Source organism: Zonotrichia leucophrys, chromosome 4A (assembly GCF_028769735.1).
Source record: "Zonotrichia leucophrys gambelii isolate GWCS_2022_RI chromosome 4A, RI_Zleu_2.0, whole genome shotgun sequence".
Taxonomy (NCBI): domain Eukaryota; kingdom Metazoa; phylum Chordata; class Aves; order Passeriformes; family Passerellidae; genus Zonotrichia; species Zonotrichia leucophrys.
Genome location: NC_088174.1, coordinates 10182905 through 10208555, shown reverse-complemented (window position 1 = coordinate 10208555; position 25651 = coordinate 10182905). Strand labels below are relative to the sequence as shown.

The window sequence follows — 25651 nt, the reverse complement described above, 5'->3', positions numbered from 1 at the left end:
AATGATCTGGACAGAAACAGCACTCATATGGATATGCTTCAGTACAGTAGAACTCTACTGAAAACCACTAGGTGTGTTTGAAGTAGAATGACCTCTGCCTTTGATTGGCATCTGCTCAGAATTGAAACAATTAGAACTATGCACAAAATTAAATTTTCTGAATGAAAACAGGTTCCCAGCTACATATTAAAATAAAGGGATGCAAATCAATATCTGGTGATTTCTGCATAAGCATGACTTGGCAGAGATTGTCTTTAGTTCCACCACTTTTCACTCAGGGACTTGACTTGGGTTCTGCCTTTCGCCGAGGCACGGCTGTTCGCAATAAATTGAAATGCTGTTTGCCTCTGTAATTTCCCACTGTGTAGTCCTTGGTCATTCTGTGCTGCTTCTCTCCTGTGTAGAGGATGCTAACTGAGTTGGTATTACCTTAATGAACACATTGAAAGTGTGGTTAATGCTGCTAGACTCCATATTTAAAAACATTTTTTGAAATCAGAGTGAGTGTCAGTAAAGTACTCTCCTGTGGCTGTGGCTCCAATGACTGGTACAATGACTTAATTGACATTCTTGTGCAGTGCTTGGATCCCTGCCAGTTAATGACCCATTGCTGCAGTCTGCACAGGCAAATCACCCCTTTTGTCCTGCTCCTCAGGCTGATGGACCTCTGCCCAAGTAATGGCTGCAGGCTCCTATTCTCAGCTGGCACAGACCCCAGCATGACCATAAACATCCCTGAAAGGATCATAGTATGGTATATTGGACAGATTCTGCTAGGCCTTGCAGTGATATACCACCAAGATGTTCTGCTGAAGTTGGTGACTTTGCCAGTGGCATAGCTGAAAGGAGAAACTGGTCCCTACACTGTTGTTTTCTCAAGCAGTGAAGCACTTGCAGGCTCTCAGCTAGTCTGTGTCCCTTTAGATGATGCAAGTTTTTGTGAACCCTTTGTCAAACATTCAAAATAGCTTTTATTTTTGTTCTGATTTTAAATGGTTGTATTGTCTCTTCCCCCACAGGATTTTCCATTCTTCAGGCAATTATGGAAGCAGCAGTACAGAACAACTGGCAAGTGACAGCCAGATCTGTAGGAAGCATAAAAGATGTTCAAGAGTTCAGAAGAATTATAGAGGAGATGGACAGACGGCAAGAAAAAAGATACTTAATTGACTGTGAAGTAGACAGAATCAACACCATTTTGGAACAGGTATCTGCTTTTTGGAAATTGTGATCTCTCTGTGACAGACATCATTGCTATTTCTAGAACTGCTTGTTTTTAGGGATTAAGTATCCTTTGAGATGTGAATCCCAACAACTGGCCAGTTACCTAGTAAAATTAAAATGTCACACTGATGCTCATAGTTGGTGGCAGCACTTACATGTAATCTACCAGGAAACATCTCTGGGATATTTTTTCCCAAATGTTAATAATGAATATTTTTTAAGTAGATAAGGAACCTAGAACCTCAGCTGCCCCAGTAATGTTACTGGAATCAAGGCTACTTGTAATGATTGCAAGACAGGTGCAGTTTTTTAACTGGAACATGAAACTAGAAATAAAAAGCCAGTCAAGTATCACAGAATCATCTTAAAGAATTCCCAGAAGGAAATCCTGCTAATGAAAAATTCAGCTGGTAGTCCAGACAATTCATTAGTACATTTTGGTACATAAAGTCCTCCCCTCTGCACAGCCAGTGCTGTTGATGGGCTTAAATTGTGGGTGATGGAGTCTAAGCACCTTTGTGGGGCAAGATGCATCTGGAGTGACTGTTTTGCTCTTGCGTGGCTTTCCCAGTGATTGCTTTGCCCCAGAAGAATGGCCAAACCCTGTGGCCATCCCAGAGTATTGCCCACTCTGCCTCTGTCCCTCGCTGTGCTGTGCAATGAGCTTGAAGAGGTGCAGTAACAGCTACACATTGTCAGAAGCAGACACAGGACAGTTCCCTGCTGCCTGGGCTCACAGTAAAGCTGGTGCTGGTGTGGCACCAAATCCATGCTGCTTGGTTACTCACAGGCACGTGGGAATTCACTTGCATTAAGACTGGAAAACCCTCTGATTACTGCCACCTTGTAAATTTAACTGTGGGCTCATAGTATGGAATAGATCAATAACATTTAAATTTCACAAAGCATTAGCATATCTCTTGGAAATGTTGTATTGTAAACTAGCAACAAGCTGACCTCAGTGCCATAAACCCTGGGAAACATGAAAAATATATTCACTGTGTTCCTTCTCAAAATGTTCAGTTCCTGTCAGGCCTTGAGGAGTATCACAGAGGGTCAGGCTGTGGGGACAGCCAGGTGCCACAGCTGCTACTTACAGAGCAAGGAAGGAGGTGCTCAAGGCAACAGGGCACAAGCTGTGCTGGCCCCTAACTCTGACAACTGCTCTGGTTGTGATGCTAATACACAGCATTGCATTTTATGCTGTATTTTTAGGCAATATGGTGAGTGCTGTCTTTAAGGGAATTCATACTGAAAAGTGTAAGAAACTTCTCCTTTTTTTTTTCTGGTTGCTCATGTTCTTGGAAAAGATGCAAAACACCATACCTACTCACAGCCCACTCTTTTGAAAATGCTGCAGGAGAGCACTCCTGAGCCAAGCTTAAAGAGCTCTGTGGGCCCCCTCTCAGCTGAGATGAGAAGCAGGCCTTTTGTTTGATCTGACTTCATTTACATTTGTTCTCATTTTTTCTTCTATTGTCCAAGTAAGAGAAAAATAAGCCAAACCACTTCAGTGCCTACAAGGAAAGCTGTATACCAAGCAAACCATGTAGCAAAAAAAAACTGGCAACTCTTTTTCTGCTACTATTCTAAATTCAACTCTCGTGAAGTTTAAATTTTTTTAAATGTATGATTTGGTCTTCTGTCAGTGTGATTAGCATAGGTTAAGTAAAAATTTGCTGGTGGAGTCCCCAGGTTTCCCCAAACTCTACAGTACATGCTGGTACCCCCAATGCTAAAAATATCTTCTGTCAACAATTTCCAGAGGTTTTTTAATTGGATACTGAAAAGCAGTGACTTCAATTTCTGCAGGGAAAGTCAGTGATGGTGGATGGACCCTAGGTTGATGGCTGAACAATTATTGTTTGTAAGCTTTTCCTTCCATCTCCTCTGCTTACCCTGTTATCTTCTCATAAAGTAGTTAAAAGTTTTCACAAACATGTGTCATATTTAAATCCATCCATCCAGTTTGCACAAGGGAATGGAGAGTTGTCTTTTTTTCAGCTAAGTGTGTTTGCTGATAGCATAATATTGAGGGGAGAGATAAGTCTGGATTTGCATATTTCAAATCTAGCGTTTTATTGCAGTTTAAAAAGTCAATTCAGTGCTATGTGTGGAGTTTAGGAAGGCTGCTCAGCTGAGAAGCAGTAACATCTGAGCCTGGTACCACTTGCTGATGCACATTTGCAGATGGGTTTGTTTTTCCCAGCGAGAACAAAAGGAAGCCAAGACACCCTACCTGTCTGAGCTGCTGTGTCAGAGCACTGAGGGACAAACTGTGTCCCTCTGGGGGCTGGTACAGGCTGTCTCTACCCCGCTGCCTCTCCATGCCTGTCCCTTCTTTGGCCTCCTAGGAGCAGAAATCCAAAGGTCAGCCCTCCCATTAGCTTCTGGGAGCGCTGCCTGCCCCCAGAGAGGGGGTTTATGTGGCTACTGTGTGGCACCTGCTATTTCACTCTGAGTCAGCAGCAGCACTTGCCAGTGACCCTGGATTTCAGAGGCTTAAATAGAACTTATTCAAGAAGAAAAGTCATAGCAGAAATAAACAGACTGTAAACCACTAAACAGTCTACACACGCACTGAGTTTGCTATCAGACTTTTGGGCTCTTGGCCAGCCCATTCAGCAAGCTTGTCAGTGCTCTGCTCCAGGAGCCATGTATCATGGCTTTGTGTTAGTGCTTGGATTCAGTAAGAGTGACCTCTTTTCCTGCATCAGGCTGGTCAGTGTGTGCACTTCTCTTCCTTTGATCCTTTTTTCAACCAGTTCAGGGTATATATCTCTTCCAAAAATTCCGGCTTATCCAAAGACAATTACATATCTGGGGATTTTCTTCTGAGACTTCAGGTCATTCTGGAATATTCTGTACCTTCCTCCAGTGAGTCAGTGACCTTGAGTATTCTGTATGCCTTTAGCATATGGCACATGTGTGTATGTCCCTACATTTCCAAGGCCTGTCATATGAAGTATTTCTCTTCTCAGGATTGTCTGGTACCTCATCTTCCCAGCTGTGAATATAAGGTCAGGGAAAGAGGGAACCTCAGCTCCTACTCTGCCTGAGTAACCTGTTTTGTGCCAAATTTCATACTGTAGGCTGATTTGTTTCCATTCCCCATTCAGAAGATTTTGTGATGAGATTATATTTTGTCCTGGAGGTGGATACCCTGCCCAAACCTCTTCAACTGTAGAATAGAGGGAAGCAGAGAAATCAGTAGTTATTCTGTAAATTGCCATCTGTTTGTTCACCTGCCCTGTAGTTCTGTAACCACTGAGCATGTGGATCTGTATCCCCCTTGCACAACAAAACCATATCCAATTCAATCATCTACTGGCCTCTCAGGCACACAGATAGCAACACTTATATCATGCAAAATTCATAAGCTCCCCACACTTCTTGTCCCTTGATGCTAAAATATTCTGTATTTCTTCACAGATAGATATAAAATTTTGTTCTCATAAACAGAAGAACATTTTCTTCTGAGAGCTAACAGTAAGCCTTAGCCTGCTCAACTATGTATTTAGAGAAATGTTTTTGAGTTAAGAAATAGTTTTTCTTATTCCCAGGATAATAAGCTGTATTTCAGACCAGAGTGGCTTTATGTCCACTTAGAAGAAAATCTCCTGAGGGCAAACGAGGAGGAAGAAACTCCATTCAGAATCAAAATGGTGAAACTTTACAAAAGACCTGTTTATTCCAGAGCCTGCATGCTTTTATCAAAAGGATGCTATCTCCAAACTTAGTCATGAAGGTTAGGCTCCAAGGCAATGTCTGTATTAAGGGAAGGTATCTCACAAAGCAAAAGCAATATTACAGTAGAGAATGCAGTCCCCAAAGTTTTACAATGACAGCCAGTCAAAGACAACTTAAAGTGAAGCCTCTCTGGGATTAAGAAGGGTAATCTGATTGCCTGAACTCTGTCCTGTGCTCACACTGACTGACCACCTTCCAGTCTGAAATTCTGAGATTAGGATGGAGGTGTGCAGGTTTTCAGTATAGCCCCAGCTGCATCTCCCTGCAGAGCTGCTCAGATCTCAGAATGAGCTCACTGCACAGCAGCTCTCACATCTAGGGTGTCATAAGAATTAACACAGAACTGCAGTATTGGGTTGATGAACAATCATTAAAAATAACAATAGTGAAAACTAATTGAAAAAATTCAAGACCACTGTCATGTAAACTTCCTGCTTTATGTGTTCCATTATAAACAGATGGTCTGGGGGGGGTTGCCTGTGTTCTCCATGGCAATTTAAAATACAATTGCCTACAAATCCAGAGGGTCACTTGAAGCAAAGCTATGAGTAGCTTCAGCTCCTGCCTTGCTTTTGAAGCCCAGCAATGCCATGTCCTCTGAAGGCACTGCACTGCTCGGAGCAGTGTGCCTGTCACCTTCTCCAGGGCTCAGGGCCACAGCTGTGTCACAGGCTGATTTTATCCTCTGTCTGGAGCTGTGGGGTTCAGCTGAGGCTCCAAGAGAGTATCTGCTTTGTAGACTGTTGTGTAACATCACGCTGAAACTGGTACAGTTCATTTTTACATTTCCAATGAACTAGAAACTTAAAATGTAGGACATTTCTTCATTAGATACCCATGAGTATTGTTGAAACCAGGATGTAAAGGAGAATGAAAGGTCACTTCTTTCCCTTCACACCCAGCAAGTTTCAGCAGCTCCTAAGTCCGCGTGGGCACATGGGGAGGAAAGGGGAATTGCTTAGGTCAGGCACCCTCAGGAGGTGGCCAGCAGAAGAGTAAGAATGGGATAAGTCAAAAGTGACAGCTGTATCTGCCTTAAAGGGCCTGCTCCTGTCAGCAGAAACTCATAAAGGGCAGGCGATGAATTGCTGAAGCAGAGAGAGTAACGTCTTGGGTTAATTGCCCCACACACAGCACATTTCACATATACCTGAGGAAAGAATTTCCAGCTTGTAAAAAGGAATGTCTCTCCAAAGCCATCATCAAGATTTCATGAAACAAGCCAGGTTCTAAATGACAGGAATTTATCAGAGCATTATTAGTCATCCTGCAGAATGATTGAAGTAATGGCACACAAATCTTAAAAGTGTTCAAAAGACATTAAAGCACAGTTTTAAATGTATCTGATCTGTAGTAATAATAATTAATCCAGAAAGATCTCACTGTGAATGTGGAAGTTGCTGCCAAGCAACTATTGTTTCTTGTGCCAGTGGTGTATGAGCCTGAAGTCACCATTAGTTTTTATTTTTCTGTGATAGTAGCAGTTGCTCATTTTATGTTGTATGATAATTTATGGGATATTAATGTGCACACCGATGCACAAACACGCATTTGCTTTTAATACTTTGCCTTTTTTTACCACAATATTTGTGGTATTCTGTTATGCTGTTACAGGCATACTTACATGGCAACCTCTGCATTGCCATTAAATGTACAGAGAACCAAAATCTTTGTTTAGTTATGCAGTTGCAAGTACAGAGTCAACCACTATCCTGAAGATGATATTTAAATTGATATCACTGTGCTCATACAGAGATTGTATTTGTTTTGAACTTCAGTTAATAGGAAGCTGTAAAAGCTCAAATTGCTGCACAGCTCACCTTTCTATGGAGCTTTTCAGTGCACAGAAATGGTGCATGTGTTTGCCCTGAGCCCTCTGAGGGTCCCACTCACTGCTGAGCCTGTGTCCACACTGTGTGAGCTGCTCAGGTTGTTACCCCCTGTGGACCCTCAGAGGTCCTGAGGGCCATTGGCCCTCACCTTCCCCAGCTGTTGCATTTGGTGAGCTTTGGGAGCAGACGGACTCATGGGTGATTCTTGTGCCATACCTGAACTGGAGGAGGAGATTTGGTCTTTAATTAGTTCTACAGATATTTTTCAAAAACAGCATTCACAAGAAGCATTTTTAAGACACACAGTATTTGAGGGAAAGGGAGAGCTGGCTATAATTTGTTCAACATGTGATTCCCCAAGTTTTTGTCTTTCCCTATTTGTACATCTCTCCATCTCTAATAGCTTTGGGAATCTTTGTCACCTCTTCTAAGCTCCTGACTGATTTTCAAACCACTCACTCAGTCATCTCCTCCAGGCTTTAAAAATCAGTTTGTGTATAAGTTGCTTTGTTTCAGTCCTGGCATTTAAATGTAGTTCTTTCTCCTTATACATAAAGGATAAGCCCTTTCATCTTAGCAGACATTACCTTAATTTCTGCATCTGTCTCTCAAATAGTTTAATGCTTGAAACTCTGCTTCTAACCAAAGCCTTTCCTTAATTAGTTTCCAAGGCAACCAACCATCTTGGCGACAATTCAGATGAACCAACTGCAGGGAGAGGAAGGAAACACACTATCAAAATGAATAGTAATAGCACAGTACCACTGTGCAAACAGGCCTTGTACATCACCAGAGACAGCACGATAGTTCTGGTGTCTCATCAGTTCATTTACAAGGAAAGAAGTAAAAGAAAAGCTGCACAAGAGTGTGTGTCTTTTGTTCACAGCTCACTAAGCTGGGATTAATGGCTTCAGTGTGATATGGATCACGTATCTGGGGGAGGAGAGAGACACTGGGGCTTTCCAGGGCCCCTCGTGGACCAAGGTATTCCCAAGTGAATCTCATATGGAGCACGGTTACAGTGCAGTTCAGATTTTCAGAACGGGGGCCACTCCCCTGGGCTTTTTGAGCCCAGGTGCTGGTGGTGCAGTCTGGAACACCCTGGCAGTTCAAAGCTACAGTCTTGTGGGGAGACATCCCCAGCAGTGAGCTCCAGAGCTGGGATGCAGGGCTGGGCTGTGTTTGCAGCAGGCTCCAGCTGGGTTTGGGTCAGGCATTCTATGGCAGAGCACATCCCAGTCCAGCCTCTCACTGCTGGAATTGCACATTCATATGGGATTCCTGTCTCTTGTCCCCTCTTACCTGTGCAGTTCCACCTGCCTCTGGGGAGCAGATTTAAGACATCAGGGGGAGCTTGGATTATTTTTATAGAGAATCAGGCCCTATCAATCAACTCAACTCAAATACAAACTTACCCCACAGAATCCAGCCAGTGAGCTGGAAAGCAGTGTAATAATTTTAGAGAAAACTAATGTTCCGTGGCTTAAAAAAGCCCATGTTACTAAATTAAATTTGTTCGTGTCACACCATAGGCATGCATGCAGAGGTATAATGGTGAATGTATTATTGGAAGCTCTGTCTTCCAAAATGTGTAATAAATAAAATTATCAACAATATACATAGACACTTTAAAAATACCTTAAATATCTTCTATCCTGGGAAAATGCATGTAAAGAATCAGAAAAGAAGAATATTGCTGTATCTCTATTACCTCATATGAGTAAAACAGGCTGCCCTGCTGCATAAAAATCTAGTAAAAATAAATTAACCCTTTATAATCTTTTTCAGTTCATGGTTTATGCACCAAGTTATATGGGAATACTGCAGAGTGCTGCTAATAGTGAAGCAGAATAAACCTTTCAGACTCTTTGAAAGCATTGAAAAAAGCAAATAGAGTGCAATTCCAGTCACAGTAAAATGCTATTTATAATAAAAAATAAGAAAAAGTAACCTTGTCTTTCCTAGAGGAGATTCCACTTTTTTTTTCTAAATTTTGTAGGGCATTTGAAAAGGAAAGGAAATGCTTAAAGAGGGGAAAAAAAAAGAATGGCTACTATTCAGTATTTTTGGTCTGCTTGAAAGCAGTGCTCTGCAGTACAGAACCCCTTCCAAAAAATTCTCGTGTGAGCACTGGGACTGAATTACTGCGACACTTCTGGGTTATATCCAAATAATAGTTTGAAGTGATCCTGACATGCAGTAATAGTTTATATAAGCAGAATTCTTTTTCCAAGGACTCTTGTCCAATTCCAGGGAATAACACTGGGGTTTTACTCTGACGTGCTAATGGGAAGTACAGAGAAAATGAGAAATGTGTGTTTTTAAAATGAAAACTGTATGACTCAGTTTACTTAATTTCTTCCTTTCTTCCCCCAGTGTATATAGATCCTTTTATATTTTGAGCAGCTAAGACTGAAGAAGTTTATGCTGTGGGATATGAAAAGAAGAAATGAGCATTGTTTATGTGTGTCTGTGATTGCAAGGGTGTTGGATGTACAGTTTCATGGAACTGAAAGCCACAAGGGACAGTTGGGTGTCTCGTGTGCCACAGGGCTTGGGCACATGGTCCAAAGGGCACTAAAGAGCTGCCTGTTAGTGATGTGGATGCACCATTAAATTGTGGGACAGTGCTGGCTTCTGCTGAAGGTTTGGACAACGGAGAATAAATGTAATATTACTATTATCAGCAATCTTTCTGAAAGTGACTTGAGGTGTTGTGAAATTTAGGGAGGCACACTAAGCTACAAGTCAGCTTTGGTAGTGGTGGTTTTGATCTACCTGACATGGACTTGTGGGTCTGCAAGAGCTGCTGGGGAGCGAGGGGGCAGCAAAAGGAGAGAGAGGGCATGGGAAGCTGGAAATGGGGATGGTGAGACCGTGTTACACAGGACTGCAGCTGACTGCACTATAGATGGAGAAAATGTAACTTGGAGTGTTGTTTGGAAAGCAGCTTATCTGTGATTTCTGTGAGATCTAAAGCCTCCATGGGAAATTTTAGGTGAAATTTAAATTTCAGAAGAACCTAGGATTTTACAGAGGCTTGAAAAAGTACTGGTACTTCCTTGAATGGTAAATCATCTTTCATGATCATTTCTCAAAGGAGAATATTTCTCAAAAAATGTACTAGAACAGCATAGATAATTTAAATATTATCTCCTTAAAATTACCTGTGTGTGAGAACCACTGCTGCAGAGTAGCATATGTAATAACTCATTTGCTTCCCATAAATACAGCTGCAAAAAAACTCCTCCAGAGCACAACTGGATTTTTAGTTCATTACCCTTACTTAAGAATTTTAAAAATTCACTATTTAAAAATTTTATGGTACATCTCTTCAAAGAAGCTGTCTGGGGACAAGTATCTTTTCATGAAGGTATCTTGGCAAAATAATGGGGAAAGGTCTCAGCACTTTTGAGTATCCTTCTTATATAGCACAAAAAATTTTTGTTTTGGTTGTAACAGCCCTTTGTATGCGATCATGTTTTTAGTGAACTAGCTTCAAGTGATGAAAGGTAGTTTAAGTTTTGATTATTTTTGACATGAAGGTCTTTGTACTGAAGGATGTGAATTGTGAAGAGAGTTGCAATCCTGAGAGAGATAACACTGGTTTTGTCTGTCTGAACAAAGAAGAAATTTTGATAGAAAGTTTATTTCATGAATTTTATTCTGTTTAAGAGTAAATAATTGTGATTAAGAATGGCAGTTACCAGAGATCATAAAACTCTTAATCTCTGTGTGCTCTGATCCAATGTTTTGCAGTCCAATATGTCCTTTAACAATAATTGTGCCAACAGATCAATTAATGTGACAATATTGCTAAGTCATATCAAGGAAAATGAATTTAAGGAAATTTTTTCAGGGCACAGAAGATTTTGTCAGCACAATGAAAGAAATTAGGGGAAAGTATCATGCCCTCAGAACCAATGTTGCAGTTCGTACTTTTTTTCTGAAATAGTTTCTAATGTAACCTTTCATGCACAAATTAAATGTGCATAAAATGTGTTCCACAACACAGTCTTCAGTCAGCAAATGTCAGATTAGTTATGGAAAAAGAAGCTGTAGCCATATGGAGGGAGAATGGAGCTCAACACATCTTTCAGATGTTGCATTTCATTGCCCTCCAAGGACTAACATGTACAACCACCATCTCTGGAGATGGCCTTAAAGCAGAATTTCACTCTTGATGTGACTATCATGAAGGAGGGAGGCAAGGCAAGGAAGGACACAAGAAGGGGGCCAGAGGGGGAAAACCTAACAAAGTGCTTCAGAGGCATCATTTCCCTGCTTCCTCCAAGCACATCTTTGTCCTCTCCTTCTGGGAGATTCCGGTTCTCTGGGAGAGGATCTCCCGTGAGAGATTCGCTGCGGAACAGCCAAAAGCTGTTTGAAGAATGTTTTATATGCCCAAACAAATGATCTTGATATTGTGCTGTAGAGAAAAGTGAGGATTTGGTTATAAAATGTAGTCACAAATGTATAAGGTGGCAGTAGCATGGAAGTGAAATTCTTAGGTCCACGTACTGCACAAAAATACAAAATACATCAATTGGGACTGTGTGGATTTGTGACATTCTCTAAAGGGCAGGAAGGCTTTGAAATGGTGGATGAATTAATCTCAAATATATATTCAGTTATTTTTTATCTGCAACAAATAATATGTGTGTGGAATCTTCATCTTAATATTTAACACATTCTTCATTTAATATTTAACTCAAATTTAATATAGTACTCATTCTTCATATAAATGAAATCATTGTTTACTGCATATTTTACAGCATCACTATCCCTGGTGGCCAGATTCCTGTCCCATTAATACCAAGTGAAGAGATAAATTGCCTTCCCTGGGTTTGCACTACAGTTACAGTCACAAGGTTTTGACCCTTTGTGTGAGGGAAGCAGCTCCTGCAGAATGTGGAAATGGTTTTGTCTCTGCAGAATTAAAGGCAGGGCAGGCACCACTTGTTTGGCAGTGACAGACCACCAGCAGCTGAGATGTATCTTTTGTCCCCATGAGATTGTGGTTCCTGTGGAACCTCATATATTGGCACTGGTGGTGTTGATGTGATAGAGTCAAAATCATGACTCAAAAAAGCCCTTTTTTATAAATGTACTGAGAGAAGATTGAACCTTGTCTAGTGTTTATAATCCTCAAAGGGAATTTGGTCTTCCTTCAGAGGCTTCTGTGTAAATTGGAAAACAGGTAATTGGGCTCTGCCAGCTTACAGTAAAATTGAGCTACTGGGGTTACAAGGGATCTTATTTTTACTGTGGTATCTGGTTAGATAAGGAAAGTCCTGTTCCCACAAGAGAAGTTTTGTTTTCTGTTCTCCTACTGTTTTTCCTACTCCTGTCTGGAAAGTTTATGTGACAAGGGGTGACCTGTGCAGAGCAAACACAGTGAGCAGTGATGATTTACTGCTGTCCATTGCTCACATGTCACTGACACTCTAGGGGTGACTCCTGCATTGCTGTTTGTAGTGCACTGAGGCAGAGAGCTGCAGTGCCATGGCTGCAGACCCCGTGGGCAGCTCCCCCAGTGCAGAAAGGGGCTGCAGGAGTGGGCAGCAGGCCAAGGAGAGGACTCTGCAGTTCCTCCTTTTGCTGAGGGGTAGGAGCAGAGCTGAGATGCAGAACTGGCAGATGGCACTCAAGAGAGGTTAAACATCTTGCTAACATCCTGACAACTTCTTAGGCCTTGCCTTCAGTTTCTATTAAACTAACTGGATGGTCACCCTGATATTCTGTTCCTCTCCTTTCTTCATTTTGTCCTGAAGACAAATGAGCTGGTTCAGTAGGGTGCTGCATCACCAGGCACAGCTTTTCAGTCATTCATTCAGTCAATGTAGGTAGGAGCTGCTCAGGTCTGAGATAAGCTTCAAGTAACTCCATCCTCAGAACATAAATGCTTTCAATAGGGCTAGGAGCTAGAAAACACCTGACCTGCTAGCCAGGTGAGAAGACAGTGTGCTCCACAACAATTTGGGCTTGCCAGACTGTTGTTGCTATGCTTGATATCCCTCTGTTCCCATGAAGTGCAATCAGCACTGAGAGCTCATCCTGATGATGCTGTTGAAATTTTTTTATCCCTGAGTCCATTTATCAGTTTTGCTTGTTTGCTGTGGGAAAGAAAGAGTTGTGTGATCCCTTCTGACATTTGCTCACTGCTTTGAAGGCAAAGGCATCATAATTATATTTCTATAGTGAGGTGTAAAGGCACATTACTGTCTAACCAGGGATAGCTAAGTTCTCCTGTCCTCAGAAATGAGCACTTGAAAAACAGTAGATTCTTTTTTAAGTGTAGACTTTTTGTGACAATGGAACCCAAATTAACGTATAGGCTCAACAAAAACACTTTTTAACTCTGGTCTTGTGGGAAATTTCATTTTGCTTACTGCTGTCTTACTAAAACAGAGGAAAGAAGAGCTCTAGAGTTAACACTGCCTCATTGTTCCCAGATATGGTGGAAATGGAAAGACACATTACAGCAGGTCAGATCTCTGCCTGTCATTCCATTAAAGTGGCATATTTCTGCCACTTGTCAGGTATGAAAAGCGCAGTAAAAATTTTCAGACCTTCTTTGTGGCAATACTGCCTGTCAGCATCAGTATTTTATGTTATGGAAGGATCTAATAGACTCATAAAATATTGTGGTTTCAAGCTGTAGATGAGGTAATCTGTACTTTTGTGATCTAGTTTTTTGATTTCTTTTCTCATTTGTAAATAAAGGATAATATGTCCTTTGGTCTCACATTCTGGTCAGAATAAACTGACCAGATTCAGTGGATTCAAGTGTAAGAAAGATATGCTCCTTACAGGTAACAATTGGACATGGTAGTTTTCCTTTCAATGCTGCCAAATTCATGATAGCTCCTTCTCTCAGTAAAAGTGCAAGCATATCCTCTTAGCTTGTATTTTTCAATGCCTTTTTGAAATTAAAACCCACAGAAGCAGGAAGGTGGATTTAAAAATGACTGAACTGCTGGGCTTAGAGGGTTGTGATCAGCAACACAGAGGCCAGCTGGAGGTTAGTTACTATTTGGGGTACCCTGCGGGTACTGGGGCTAATCCTGTTTAGCCTGTCTCTGAGGGATCTGAAGGTTGTGGGAAGGAGTGCAGTCTCAGCAAGTTTGCAGATGGTACCAAAATAAGAGGAGTGATACACTACACCGAGTGGTTGTGCTACAATACTTGACAGGCTGATGAAGTGAGAAGAATGGAACTTCCCTTCACGAAGGGAAGTGCAAAGCCCTGCACCTGAAAAAGAACAACCCCATGCACCAGTACAGACTGGGCAGGGCTTCCTGGCTGGAAAGCAGCTCTGCAGAGAAGGATCTTGGGCTCCTGCAGTCGAGCTGACCACAAGCCAGCCCTGTACTGTCACAGCAAAGGCCAACAGCATCCTGGGCTGCTCTGGGTTAGCATGGTCAGCAGGTCACTAGAGGTGACCCTTCCCTTTTACTCTGCAGTGGTGAGGCTGCATCTGAAGAGCTGTGACAATTCTGAGTTCACCAGTGCAGGAAAAACATGAGTGTCCTCGTGAGAGAATTGTCATTAGTGCTCTAGAAATACTACAGTGGTTCATACCAACTTAATATTAGCCAGTTAATAGCTTTAGTGCTATCTTCCAAAACTTTAGGAAAAATCTGAAAAGGCAAAAAATTTGTAGATGCTTATTTGTTATAATGATGACTGATGCAGTGGAAACAAAATTGTCTTTATGCTTGCATTTAAAAAATAACTCCCCTAGGCAGAAGGAAAAGTAAAATTTCCAATGGTGATTTAATTTGCCAGTCAGGCATATAGGTCTGTACTTCAAGTAAGCCTGCTGCTGACCAGCAGATTTTACTTTTATTTTGAAAGCAGATACATTTTAGTTATGCTCCCTCTAGATGGTCTCTTAATTAATTGGGAATATCCAAAGAGTTAATTAAAAATACAAACTTTATTTGATTCTATATCAAACCTGACATTATGATCTTTTTATCTACAAAGCAAGAATCATGTGGGATCAGAAGTCTGAATTATTCATTATGGTTTCCAGCTATTTTTTTCTCTTCTCCTTTGTTCAGTGTAAAATCTTATAAGCTTTTCTTTCAGTCAAGGTGAAAGCAATATTAAGTCTTGGAAGTCAAACTTACGAAAGACATGTAGCTCTGTGAAATCCTTGCCCTGTAATCCTGGCTTTCTATTCACCACCACTATTCAATATCCCACTTTCTGTATAAGCTTCACAATATATCAGCAGTTGATGAGATTTATTTGTTATACTCCTGTTATGCTGTTATACTTCTGTTTTCCTTCTTCATAAAAAAGCTTTATCCATCACTTGGCTCCCCTGGGAGTAACACATGTCTGTGATTGTTTCTGCAGGCCTTGCTAATCCAGCATCTCCCTTCAACATGCTGGACAGTTGGTGCAGGGTGGAAAGTGAGGGAGGGGGAGACTTGTGCTTGTTAAGATTTAGGACAGCTGTGTAGTGTGTTGTGAATTTTAAACACATTGTTAAGATCCAGTTCAATAGTTATGAGCCGATGTGGTCGATTGTATGAATAGAAATGCTGTCAGGTCACTTCTGAAAGATGCTTTATGAATTACAGCTTGGCTGTAGTATGTTGGACCTCTCAAAGGTTTAATAAACAGAGTCATTTTGAAGACATGACAACAGATGAGATGAAAGTTGATTCTGATCTATGCTAATGAGTCCTACATTTCCTGTTTGCACTGTTGCTCCTGAGGCCTGTAGCAGTTCCATGTATGTTTTTCTTACAGCCTCTGACTTCATCTGTGGTGATATTTTTCTCTTAATTAAACACATTTCTGCATAGAAACGTAAAAGCTTTCTTATTTGTTGTTAAGGTTAAAGCCACAATTGTTGTTCTTAAGTTTTTTGTCTCTAACCTGCCTTTAAGGTGAAATTAAAATGTACAGAGAATTCAGTATGCAAATAGCATGCACACCAGATGATCTGAAGGAAGCCTGCACATTTCCACAGAAAACAAATGTGAGTGTAGGAAAGCAGATGCTTTCTACCAACAGAGTGTACATACAGTTCTCAAGAGGACCTGAACAACAGTTTATTTTCAGGCTGCTGGAAGTATGCAAATTCCTACAGAATTAAATGTGAATTTAAAGGAAATGGCATCTATTAAGGACAATACTACCCAAAGAGGCAATTGGGAACTTAATAATTTAATCAAGAACTTGAGCAGGCTCAGCAGTATATCTAAAGTCAGTGACTCAAATGTCATCTGTTTTTAGCAAAGACGTTAAATGGTTATGTTTTCTTTCAAAATGTGGTGTTTGGAGTGTGTTTCTCTGATCATGGAGTAACTTTGTAAGGTTATGTATAGATTTTCAGATGGTTCATCAAAAAGCATCATCTGTTTGCTTGAGCTGCTTGTAGGACATACACTGCAAGAATAATTGTTTATTATTATGTTTGCTGGTTTTAACCCAGCAGTGCTGGATGGAATGGATTATGTCCTGACATGCATGCAACCATCACAATTATAAACTAAATTCATACTGGTGGATGTTGTTCCATTTGATGGCTGTGGGACTGGATGGATGTTTCTGAGGTTATAATCTGAAGGTAAGGGCAGTTTTGCACAAGGGGCATTGCTGCCCTCTGTGTAGACATGGGAAGTGTTTGTTTTCCTTCCTTCTGCAAAAGCACAGGATTCCTGGAGTGGGGGAGCACACAGGATGGCAGAGTTCAGGCTTGCCAGACAGTGCTGCCTCCACTGTTCCCCATTACCCTCAGAGAATCCAGCTGCTGAGTTCATCCTGCTGCCCTCTTGTCCCTCAGCAATTCCATTTAATGACTGTTTGTACAGGGAGATGCCCAAGTGAGGTCAGCCAGGGCAGGAGATGTTGCTTAGTGGAATGTGCAACATAACATTTAGTGGCAATTTTGACAAAACGCTGTAAGGTCAGGCGTATCCATTTAGATGCACCAGAAATGACAGGTTTTCAGGCCTTTTGGACCCTGTCAAAAGGCAATGAAGGTCACTGCTTATAACTTTGGGAATTTAACTGTAGACATTCATACATTAAAAGGCTTGGCTGGGATTCTTGTAGGGAACTCCCTGTACAGCTTGGAGCCTGCCCAGCCCTGCTGTGCTGGTACAGGTTAATAAACACAGTGACAGGCTGGGCTGTGTCCTGCACCTCTCCTACACTCCACAAACAAGGAACAAAGTAAACCTCATTTCAGAGCAGAAATACTTGAACTGATAACTAAAATTAACCTGGTCAGCAGGGAGGACACTGACCACAAGAGTGAATTTGCCAGGTAAGGTCATCTCTGCAAGCAGAATCTTCCCAGCCTTGTGAGTTACTCTTTGTTGTACTGTGCCCATGTGTTTGAAAAACATAAAGGCCTATATCTTGTCTGTAATGCCACAGATCTGCAATATCTGTGCTGCCCATGGATTGAACATAGAATTTTATCAAAATGTTCATTCTCTGTCTCTTTTCCACTAATTAAGAGTCATCTTCTTACAGCTGAATAATCTGTAATGTTTTTCTCCACACAGGTTGTAATCCTTGGAAAACACTCTAGAGGCTATCACTACATGTTAGCTAACCTGGTAAGAACTTTTCTTCATAGAAAGTATAGCTGCATTTTAGAGGGTAAAATATTCTGTTCAGGTTGTGGAAACTTTAATCAGGAAATGGAAATGCATGGATGAGTACTTGGATTTTGAGAAATTGCTTCAGTAAATACTATAACTGGTATGTCATCTCTACTCAGTTTCTTATGTCAGAAAATGTCATGTCCTCTACTAATTTTAAAGTACTGGATATTTTCCAGTAATTTCTATCCTCATAAATTAGATGTTTCTGTCCTCATAAATTGTGACTGTAATTTTCTAGAAACATATTTTGAATTTAAGCACTCTAGGAAAAATAATTGTAGCATGTTTCTGTATAAGTGATAAAAAGCTGCAAATTAGAACAATTCTATCAAGTAAACCACCAAGGCTGTTTAGCCTTTCTTTTATATTTTAGAGTGTAGGGTTGTGCCTGTGTATGTGCTGATCTACCAGGAAGAGGCTATACATTTCTATTTGTATCAGAGCTTCTTCTGGAGAATAGGATTGACTTTCAGGGATGTTTGGGATGCTTTTGAAACACCATCTACTTAAATTCTGTACAAAAATTCTTGTATTGTAATTCATCCTGCAGGAAGACTCATTTTTAGGTTCTGTGCCTACTGGAAGTAGAAAAATGTGAGTTTTTCCCAAACTCTCACTTTCTAGTTGGCAATCCTAATTACTCAAAGATACTCTGTATCCTTCTTTTGGTGTGATTAAAGCAGAAAAGACAAATTTTTAAATATCCTTATTTAGTATAAGTACTGTATGACTTTAAGATGCATCATTTTGCATTATAAGAAGCAGACGTGGTCTCACTGATTAGCTCGTGCATAGAAATACAGAGGTTCTTATTCTGGGTTGCCTTTTAGTATGTGTAACCATTGACATTCAAATAAACATGACTGCAATCAAGTCATACTAATCAAAAAGACTCCAATTTACTGCCTCAGGTATAAATAACAACAGAGTGGGAGAGAATCATCCCGTTCTGCTTGCACGTGACATGCTGAGTGATGCTGTGATGGAGAACTGCCTGGCAAGAAATGGAGTGGTTTTCTTTCCCAGCCCTGAACCTTTGTGTTCACTTTGCTGTACAAATGGGATTTGAGGTCCTTGATCAGTTTTCACCATGATTAGGACAAAAGAGGAAATGGTACTTAAAGTTCCCCTGCTGTTTTCTTTCTGACTGGCAAATACTACCTACGACATTGCCACAACCCAAAAGGGAAGTTTTCTATTGCAACAAACAAGATGATGTTTTAAATTCTACTCTATGCCACTATCAAAATCCTAATTGTGATAGTAGTTGTCTCCTTGGTGGAATATTTTTAGCTAACAAGAGGGACATTAGGCAGTGTTCTTTGTGCTGCACTTGTAGCAGGTAAAACTGAACCAGAGGAAAGTGACTTTGGATGACAATGATTCCCTTTTTTAATACATGTGTCCTCCCAGGGTTTCACAGACATTGTTCTGGAGAAAGTAATGCATGGAGGTGCCAACATTACTGGATTCCAGATTGTTAATAATGAAAATCCAATGGTTCAACAGTTTCTACAGCGCTGGATGAGGCTTGATGAAAGGGAATTCCCTGAAGCCAAAAACTCACCATTAAAGGTATTTATTATAACCTATCAGTGATGGACATGATATGCTTTTAACAATTCTTTGGGAGTTTGTAACCTCAGATATGTGCATGATTACGATACAGATCCGTGATGAGAATATGTCACAACATTCACTGCCTTTCCAGGAGAAAGTGGCACAAGCTGTTACACCAAGTGCCCACCATGGTGAGAGCTCCTCGGAAGCAAATCCTGTCACTGTGCAGTGGATATCAAAACTTCTAATGTGAATCTCTTGAGTTAGTCTTGGGCTGAATATGAGGGCTAGTGAGGTTAGATTTGAGATGCAAAATGTGGATTACTAGTCCATTTTAATGGTAATAGAGAATTTCACATGCAAAATGAAGTAGCTTTGGATTCACTAAGGAGCCACTGCTGCCTCCTAGTCACTGCTGGCAGTTACCCTCATAATCTGAGCCTCTGTTTTGCACCACTGTCCTTTACTTAAACAGTCTGGCTATTAAAACTGGAACCAATACAATTTTTCAAAAAATTTTTGGATGAAAGTCCCAGGTTCACCAAAACTGTCGCAGATTAGATGAAGTAAATGCACCTGTTATTAGGAAACCTTCAACCTGTTACTATCTCACCCAGATTTTGTTCTGCCTCAGCATCTCTTTCATAGAGGAGGATGCATCAGGAAACTGTGTCCAGGCACAGAAGTCATAAAATCTTCTAGGAGCACTGCATATTAGTAATATTTCTTCTTTCTTGTCTTCTTTTGGTGGGATCTGTTCTTTTTCACTGCTATCCATTGGTGAATGAAACCTGGGTATGGTAGCATACAGACTGATTTCTCAGGGCAGCCAAACCTAAAAAACACTGCCCTGACAAGACAGTTCATGTCTTTAGTGTTTGATTTGAGAAGGACACATGCAAATTGATGAAACAGATTTGGAATTCAAAATTACTTTGATAAACTGGAGTACTGTCTCAGTATGAGTAAGACAAAGTTCAGGAAAGCATTAAAATACTAGATAAGAAGGAAAAATCTACTCCAATTCCATGCATGGGGGGCAGCAGGGTAGGCAGTAGCCCTGGGCTGGGATCCAGACGGAAAAGGAGCTGCTTACAAGGGTCTGCTCCTTCTGGCAGTGCCATTCATTAATGACTCGTGCCATTTGGAGATACTGTTCCTGGCATCATGACATTTCTGTGAGGGAGGAAAATTTTCTTAATCCCACGCCTTTCTGGCATTTCAGAGGAAGCAGAGGAAGGCAAACAGAGGCCCACAAAAACCAGATTAGTGAATTGTTGCCTGTGGATTAGAACTTAGTCCTGCTTTCTAAAGCTTTCTAGCAGTGATGTAGAAGTGAAGATAAGTATCATACTAATCTTAAAAGCTCTGAAATATACAAAGTTAACCTGAGATGATTTTGTTCCACTTGAAAGCAATTTGCCTTGAGGAAAAAATTATTCTTCTTCCTTAAAAAAGAATCTTAAGTATATGGTAGAAACACAAAGATTACATTACCTTTCCACAAATGTGCAGCTCATTATAGAAATGTGCACAGTATTTGTCAATCAGACAAAAAGCATACTTAAGAATTGATGTACAATATTTTTGATTAGGAAATAAAATTGCCTAGAGATTAAAGTCCTGATGTTTAATTTATTCTACATTTTATCAGCCTTTCCCTTCTTTCTCTCTTTTTTCTCTTTGCATGCTCATGCATTTATAAGTAGAATTCAAATAAAGTAGAAAATTAGATAGCTCTCTTGGCATGACTTGGAAGGGACTGCATTAAGGTTACTGACAATTGACGCAGTCTGCCGAAAAAATTATCAATGTGTAAGTTTTATGTAGTGCTAGATTGGACAGCTTTTTTTTAATACAGGAACAAATACATTAAAATTACTGTCCAGTTCTGTATTATTGTGTGGATTGTGGCGTATATAACCTTTGTTAACTGTGTAAGAGAGGAGAGAGTGATTATTACAAAGCATCACAGGGAGAGGTAAAGGTGGGCAGGATCAGAAGAGTGCCTGTGCTGTACAGAGCAGGAACCACCACCCACTCCCAGTGAGTTTAAGCTGCTGTCGTTTAAAGCTCAGTGAAATGTCTGCTCTATCACCTTCTTCACAGCCCTACCTTTGCACTCTTTTTTATGACACAATTCTCTTGATCTGCACATGCAGACACTCCTTGTTCTGTGCAGAGTTCCTGTGGCTTGGTATCAAACTGAAGAACTTGCAGTGAGATAATACTGATTGTTAAGAAATGCAGAACCTCCAATTGTGCTATCCTGCCCTACAGGATAGAATTAATTTCTGAGTATAATAAATCTTGTCCATAAAGAGTGTAGCTGAATAAGCAGCTGAAACTTGGATTTCTGACTTTCTAACTCACACATGGGCAGCAGGTCTTGTGGCCTGAACTCCAGCACAAGGTTCCTTGGGTGGCAGGATCTCTAGACAGCCAAAAGAAGGGCAGGTGCCCCTTCCATTCTTCATTTCTTCTTTTGTTCTCTTACAAATGATGTGGAGGTATTGAGATTCATTTACAAGGGACTTGAAATCTGCTCTTACAGAGTGAGCATGTTCAGTTGCTCCCAGTAGGTCCATGCAGAAAGGGTCTCCTCTACACAGAACCTGGAATTACAGGTGTGCTGTAATGCCAGTGGAACCCAGGGATGTCAAATACCAAAAAAACTCCCTCTTTGATGACATTTTCTAGGTGATGCTAAATTTATAGCATTGGGGGTGTCACCAGATAACATGCAACAAGCAGTGAATGGAGTTGACAGCAACAGGAATATGTAAGTTAAGTTGTCTGGGGGTTTTGTTCCAGAGCTGCTGCTCCTCAGAGTTTCCCACCCTCTGCAGATTTATCATGGAGTAAGGGAAGGCAGATGGTGAATTACCAAGGTGATGTAATTCCTAAAGTGTATTTTGTGATTACTTGCTTGTATAGCTGTTTTCTAAGAAAAGTAATCTTATCTATTCCTTGCCACAGATGCTACCTAATCAGGACTGTGATCCAAACAGAAATGATTTATGGTAACTTCAAATCAAAGCTCTCTTGGCAATCTTGTTAAAAACAAAAAAAACTACCTAATGCAAAAACTCAGAGCTTTCCTTTGGTATCAGTATGGTCCAGCATGGAATTGCAGACATTTGTAGTAAGCTCATCTAGATGAGCAAGTTTCCAATTAAATTGAAATTTTATGCAGCTGTGAACTGGTATTGTTATTTTGCTGCTATATGCTATACAGAATGAAAATATTTTTAATTTGTTAATTGAAATAGGTGGAATTGTTACAAAGCACCAGCTGAAGGACAGAGAGCAAGCAAAGGATCCACAGTCCACAGTTGATAAGATCTCTTGGGGTCAGAGTTGGTTTTCAAAGCACAATTCATCTCTCTAGCTTTCTGGAGACAGGAATACCTCCAATTTTTCCAGCCCCTGTAGTGATATAAATTAGTTTAAAGAAGGTTCAAATCCATGTACTGATAAAAAGAAACTCCCTATATGTCAGTGTGAATTTGGCTCACTGGATAATTTTGGGTCCCTGGAATTTTTGTTTGATGTAGCCTTGCACCTCATCTCTGAACAGTGACAGCAGATCAGTCACCAGCCCCGAACAGCAAGCATGATTCTCCTGTTCTAACAAAGAGGAGGACTTGATGTGATACCTGGGGCAATTCTAAAATTGCAGTTTGTTGCTGTATTTTCTTTGTGTCAATTGCAGTACACGTCTGCACTGACCCACGATGCAGTGCTGGTGATAGCTGAGGCTTTCCGGTACCTCCGAAGGCAGCGAGTGGATGTCTCCAGGAGAGGCAGTGCTGGAGACTGCCTGGCTAACCCTGCAGTGCCATGGAGCCAAGGAATTGATATAGAAAGAGCACTGAAAATGGTAAGGGCAAAGATAACAGCTAAAGAGCAACAGCAGCAATTCTGCAGTGCTTGTGTCCTGCTCCATGTGCACAGAGCTTCTGTGCTCACACAAACAGCTGCAGCTCCTCAGGGGGAGCCAAGTAAAAACAAAGTTAATGAGGAACTTCAAAGGATGGATCAAATATATTCAATAGAGGGCAAGGTGTAACATGCTAGCTCTCAAAACTTTGGCCAAAATCCCTGTGGTACTGATGCAGCAGCTGCCTGATTGTCCCCACCAGAGCACCTACAGTTCCCCAGCTCCCCTGTAACACCCCAGCTCCCCAGGAGAGTAAGCATGAGCCATTTTGCAATCAAACCCATATTGGGGGTTTCTAAAGTCAGGGTGAGCCTGCAAATCTGACTAACAGAAATAGACTGGGTCTTTGGTACATGTATTGTAATTCTTACAGGGATAGATTTGTTAAATGCATGTGTGCAGTTTTGATAATTTGCCAGTAAAAATTCAACTCAGATTGGTTTAAAAAAGTGGAGAAATTGTTGTTGGTCATATTAGTACTGGTAGATCTCAGCACCGTCCTGAACTTAGGAACAGTTTTGCCTCCAACCAGTTCTGATTCCTGGCATAACTTTGCATTTAGCCAGATTACCTTCTGCATGGCCAGATTTTATATCCTTAACACTAGTTATGGCATGGGATCCACCTCACTTATGTCTCTAATATTGTTGATTTTTAAGCTCTTTTTAGTCTGCTATTTGCTTTAAAGCAAGTGACTACAGGAAAAACCGGATAATGTTTTTGTAGATACAAAAGACAAGATTGCTGCTTTTAATCTGGCTCAAGTAACTCTCAAACAAACCTGTTAGCATTGATTATATTAGACAGACAGATCTGGACACTTATAAATAGTCACTCTGCAATTGCCTCCACACGCTGCCACGAAAAGTGTTTGAGTCCTGGCAAGCCTTCCTGCCTCAGTGCAGCCAGGTTTTGCAAAGTGCTGAGTTTTCTCACCGAAGAGAAATAAATTAAATTTGAAGCTAAAGGGTGTCCAGTGCAGGAAGCTCATGTATCAATGGGCATCAGGATGGAGCCAGTGGAACAAGCTCTGTGAGACACCCAGTCACTGCTGTGCTAAGGTAGCCAGACAGCTTCCAGTAAATGCCAGAGGCAGGCACAGCAACTCACATCTGGATTCAACTTATGTGTCAACTACCCTACAAATACATTTGCTCAGTCCACAGTTGATAAGACCTCTTGGGGTCAAATTTGGTTTTCAAAGTGCAATTCATCTCTCTAGCTTTCTGGAGACAGGAATACTTCCGATTTTTTCCAGCCCCTGTCATGATATAAATTATTTTAAAGAATACTGATAAAAAGCAACTCTCTATATGGCAGTGTGAATTTGGCTCCCTGGATAATTTTGTGTCTATGGAATTTTTGTTTTATGTAGCCTCACACCTCATCTCTGAAGAGTGACCATCAGATCAGTCACCAGCCCTGAACAGTTTGCCTTTGACTAGTCTAGCACCTCTTCCTGTAACTTCTACAGTTTTTGCTAAATATTAAAGCTAATTTTCCCCTACTGAAGTTTGAGACTGTTACCTTTTCTGCCTGAGATGACAGCTTGTCAGTGTTGATAAGTGATAAAGGAAAATGCCTCATCCTTTCATACAGAGAAATAAGAAAGGCTTTTTTTTGAGACAAAGTACTTTATACTTCCCCTTCAGATGATTCATGTGAGTAGGTAATGATAATGACTTACCGTCTGTACACCCATCCATCCTGCCTGAGACCAAAACCCCATAAGCAGTAGAGACAATTGTCTGTGCTCATTCAGAGAAGACATTCATTCCTTTCTCCTACACTGGGACTGATCTTAAAATAAAGCACTTCCCAGAGTGAACAATGAGATGCCATTCTGGTCTGTACTGCAGATCACTCTGTGCCATATTGTGAGGGCTTTAACTGCACTAATTGTTGCTTGTGCTTCACTGATGCTCCGTTCTGTACCAGTGAGCCCAGTGTGACCAAGCATGGCAGGATCAGTCTTTCTTACATTTAACATACCTGCAGGGCTAATTTCATTTAAATGCAGCTCACTCTGGCTCACTCTGAGTCACCAGCTGAGTGCTAACAAATATTTACAGCTGGAACTCAGAGAATGGGGACTGGGGTTGTTTTGAACAGTACAATTGGCTCTGTCAGAAGCAGTACAAGTCTCTTATATAGATAAAAAATAAAGTGAATCTTTTATTAAAATACTTTTCTGTTTATTCCCTCAAGGTGCAAGTTCAAGGAATGACAGGGAACATCCAGTTTGACACCTATGGGCGGAGAACAAATTATACAATTGATGTGTATGAAATGAAAGCTGCTGGGTCACGGAAGGTGAGTTTCAAGACATGGATCCAGATTTCACACCATCTCAAATATTTATTCCAACTAACCAATGAAATTCAAAAATACCAGAGGTGCAGTGTAATAACAGGGTCCTGAGGAGTGCCCCCTTCTTGCTGTCTTCCCTATCCTAGGAACCCTGTTGCATTCAGTTCCTGGACTGAACTACTCACCCTGCTTAACATCTTCACTGATTCTCGTGTCAACTTCAAACACAACTTTTTCCCTTAAAGCCCTTCTGGAGCTTTTTCACTGCCAAGCATAATACCTGCTGTCATGGTCCTGTGCTTAGTCCTATCTTCTAAATTCCTCTGCATCTTTCCCTCCCTCTCCATACTGGGCTTTAGAGCCACAGTGAAGCTGGAACCAGTGAAAGCTTC

The 25651-nt window shown here is 40.9% G+C and overlaps 1 protein-coding gene across 4 annotated transcripts in view; it reads left to right on the top strand.

Moving 5' to 3' along the window:
- Positions 1 to 25651, top strand: part of GRIA3 (glutamate ionotropic receptor AMPA type subunit 3) — a 141112-nt gene that overhangs the window by 61335 nt on the left and 54126 nt on the right. For all 4 annotated transcript variants that reach the window (XR_010440369.1, XM_064713365.1, XM_064713367.1 and 1 more), the window contains exons 4-8: positions 1020 to 1207; positions 17345 to 17398; positions 18860 to 19021; positions 22722 to 22889; positions 25158 to 25262. Coding sequence is in view for 3 of the 4 variants with exons in the window: in XM_064713365.1 (XP_064569435.1) it covers positions 1020 to 1207; positions 17345 to 17398; positions 18860 to 19021; positions 22722 to 22889; positions 25158 to 25262 (677 nt within the window). In the remaining variant the exon portion in view is untranslated. The remainder of the gene's footprint in view (positions 1 to 1019; positions 1208 to 17344; positions 17399 to 18859; positions 19022 to 22721; positions 22890 to 25157; positions 25263 to 25651) is intronic.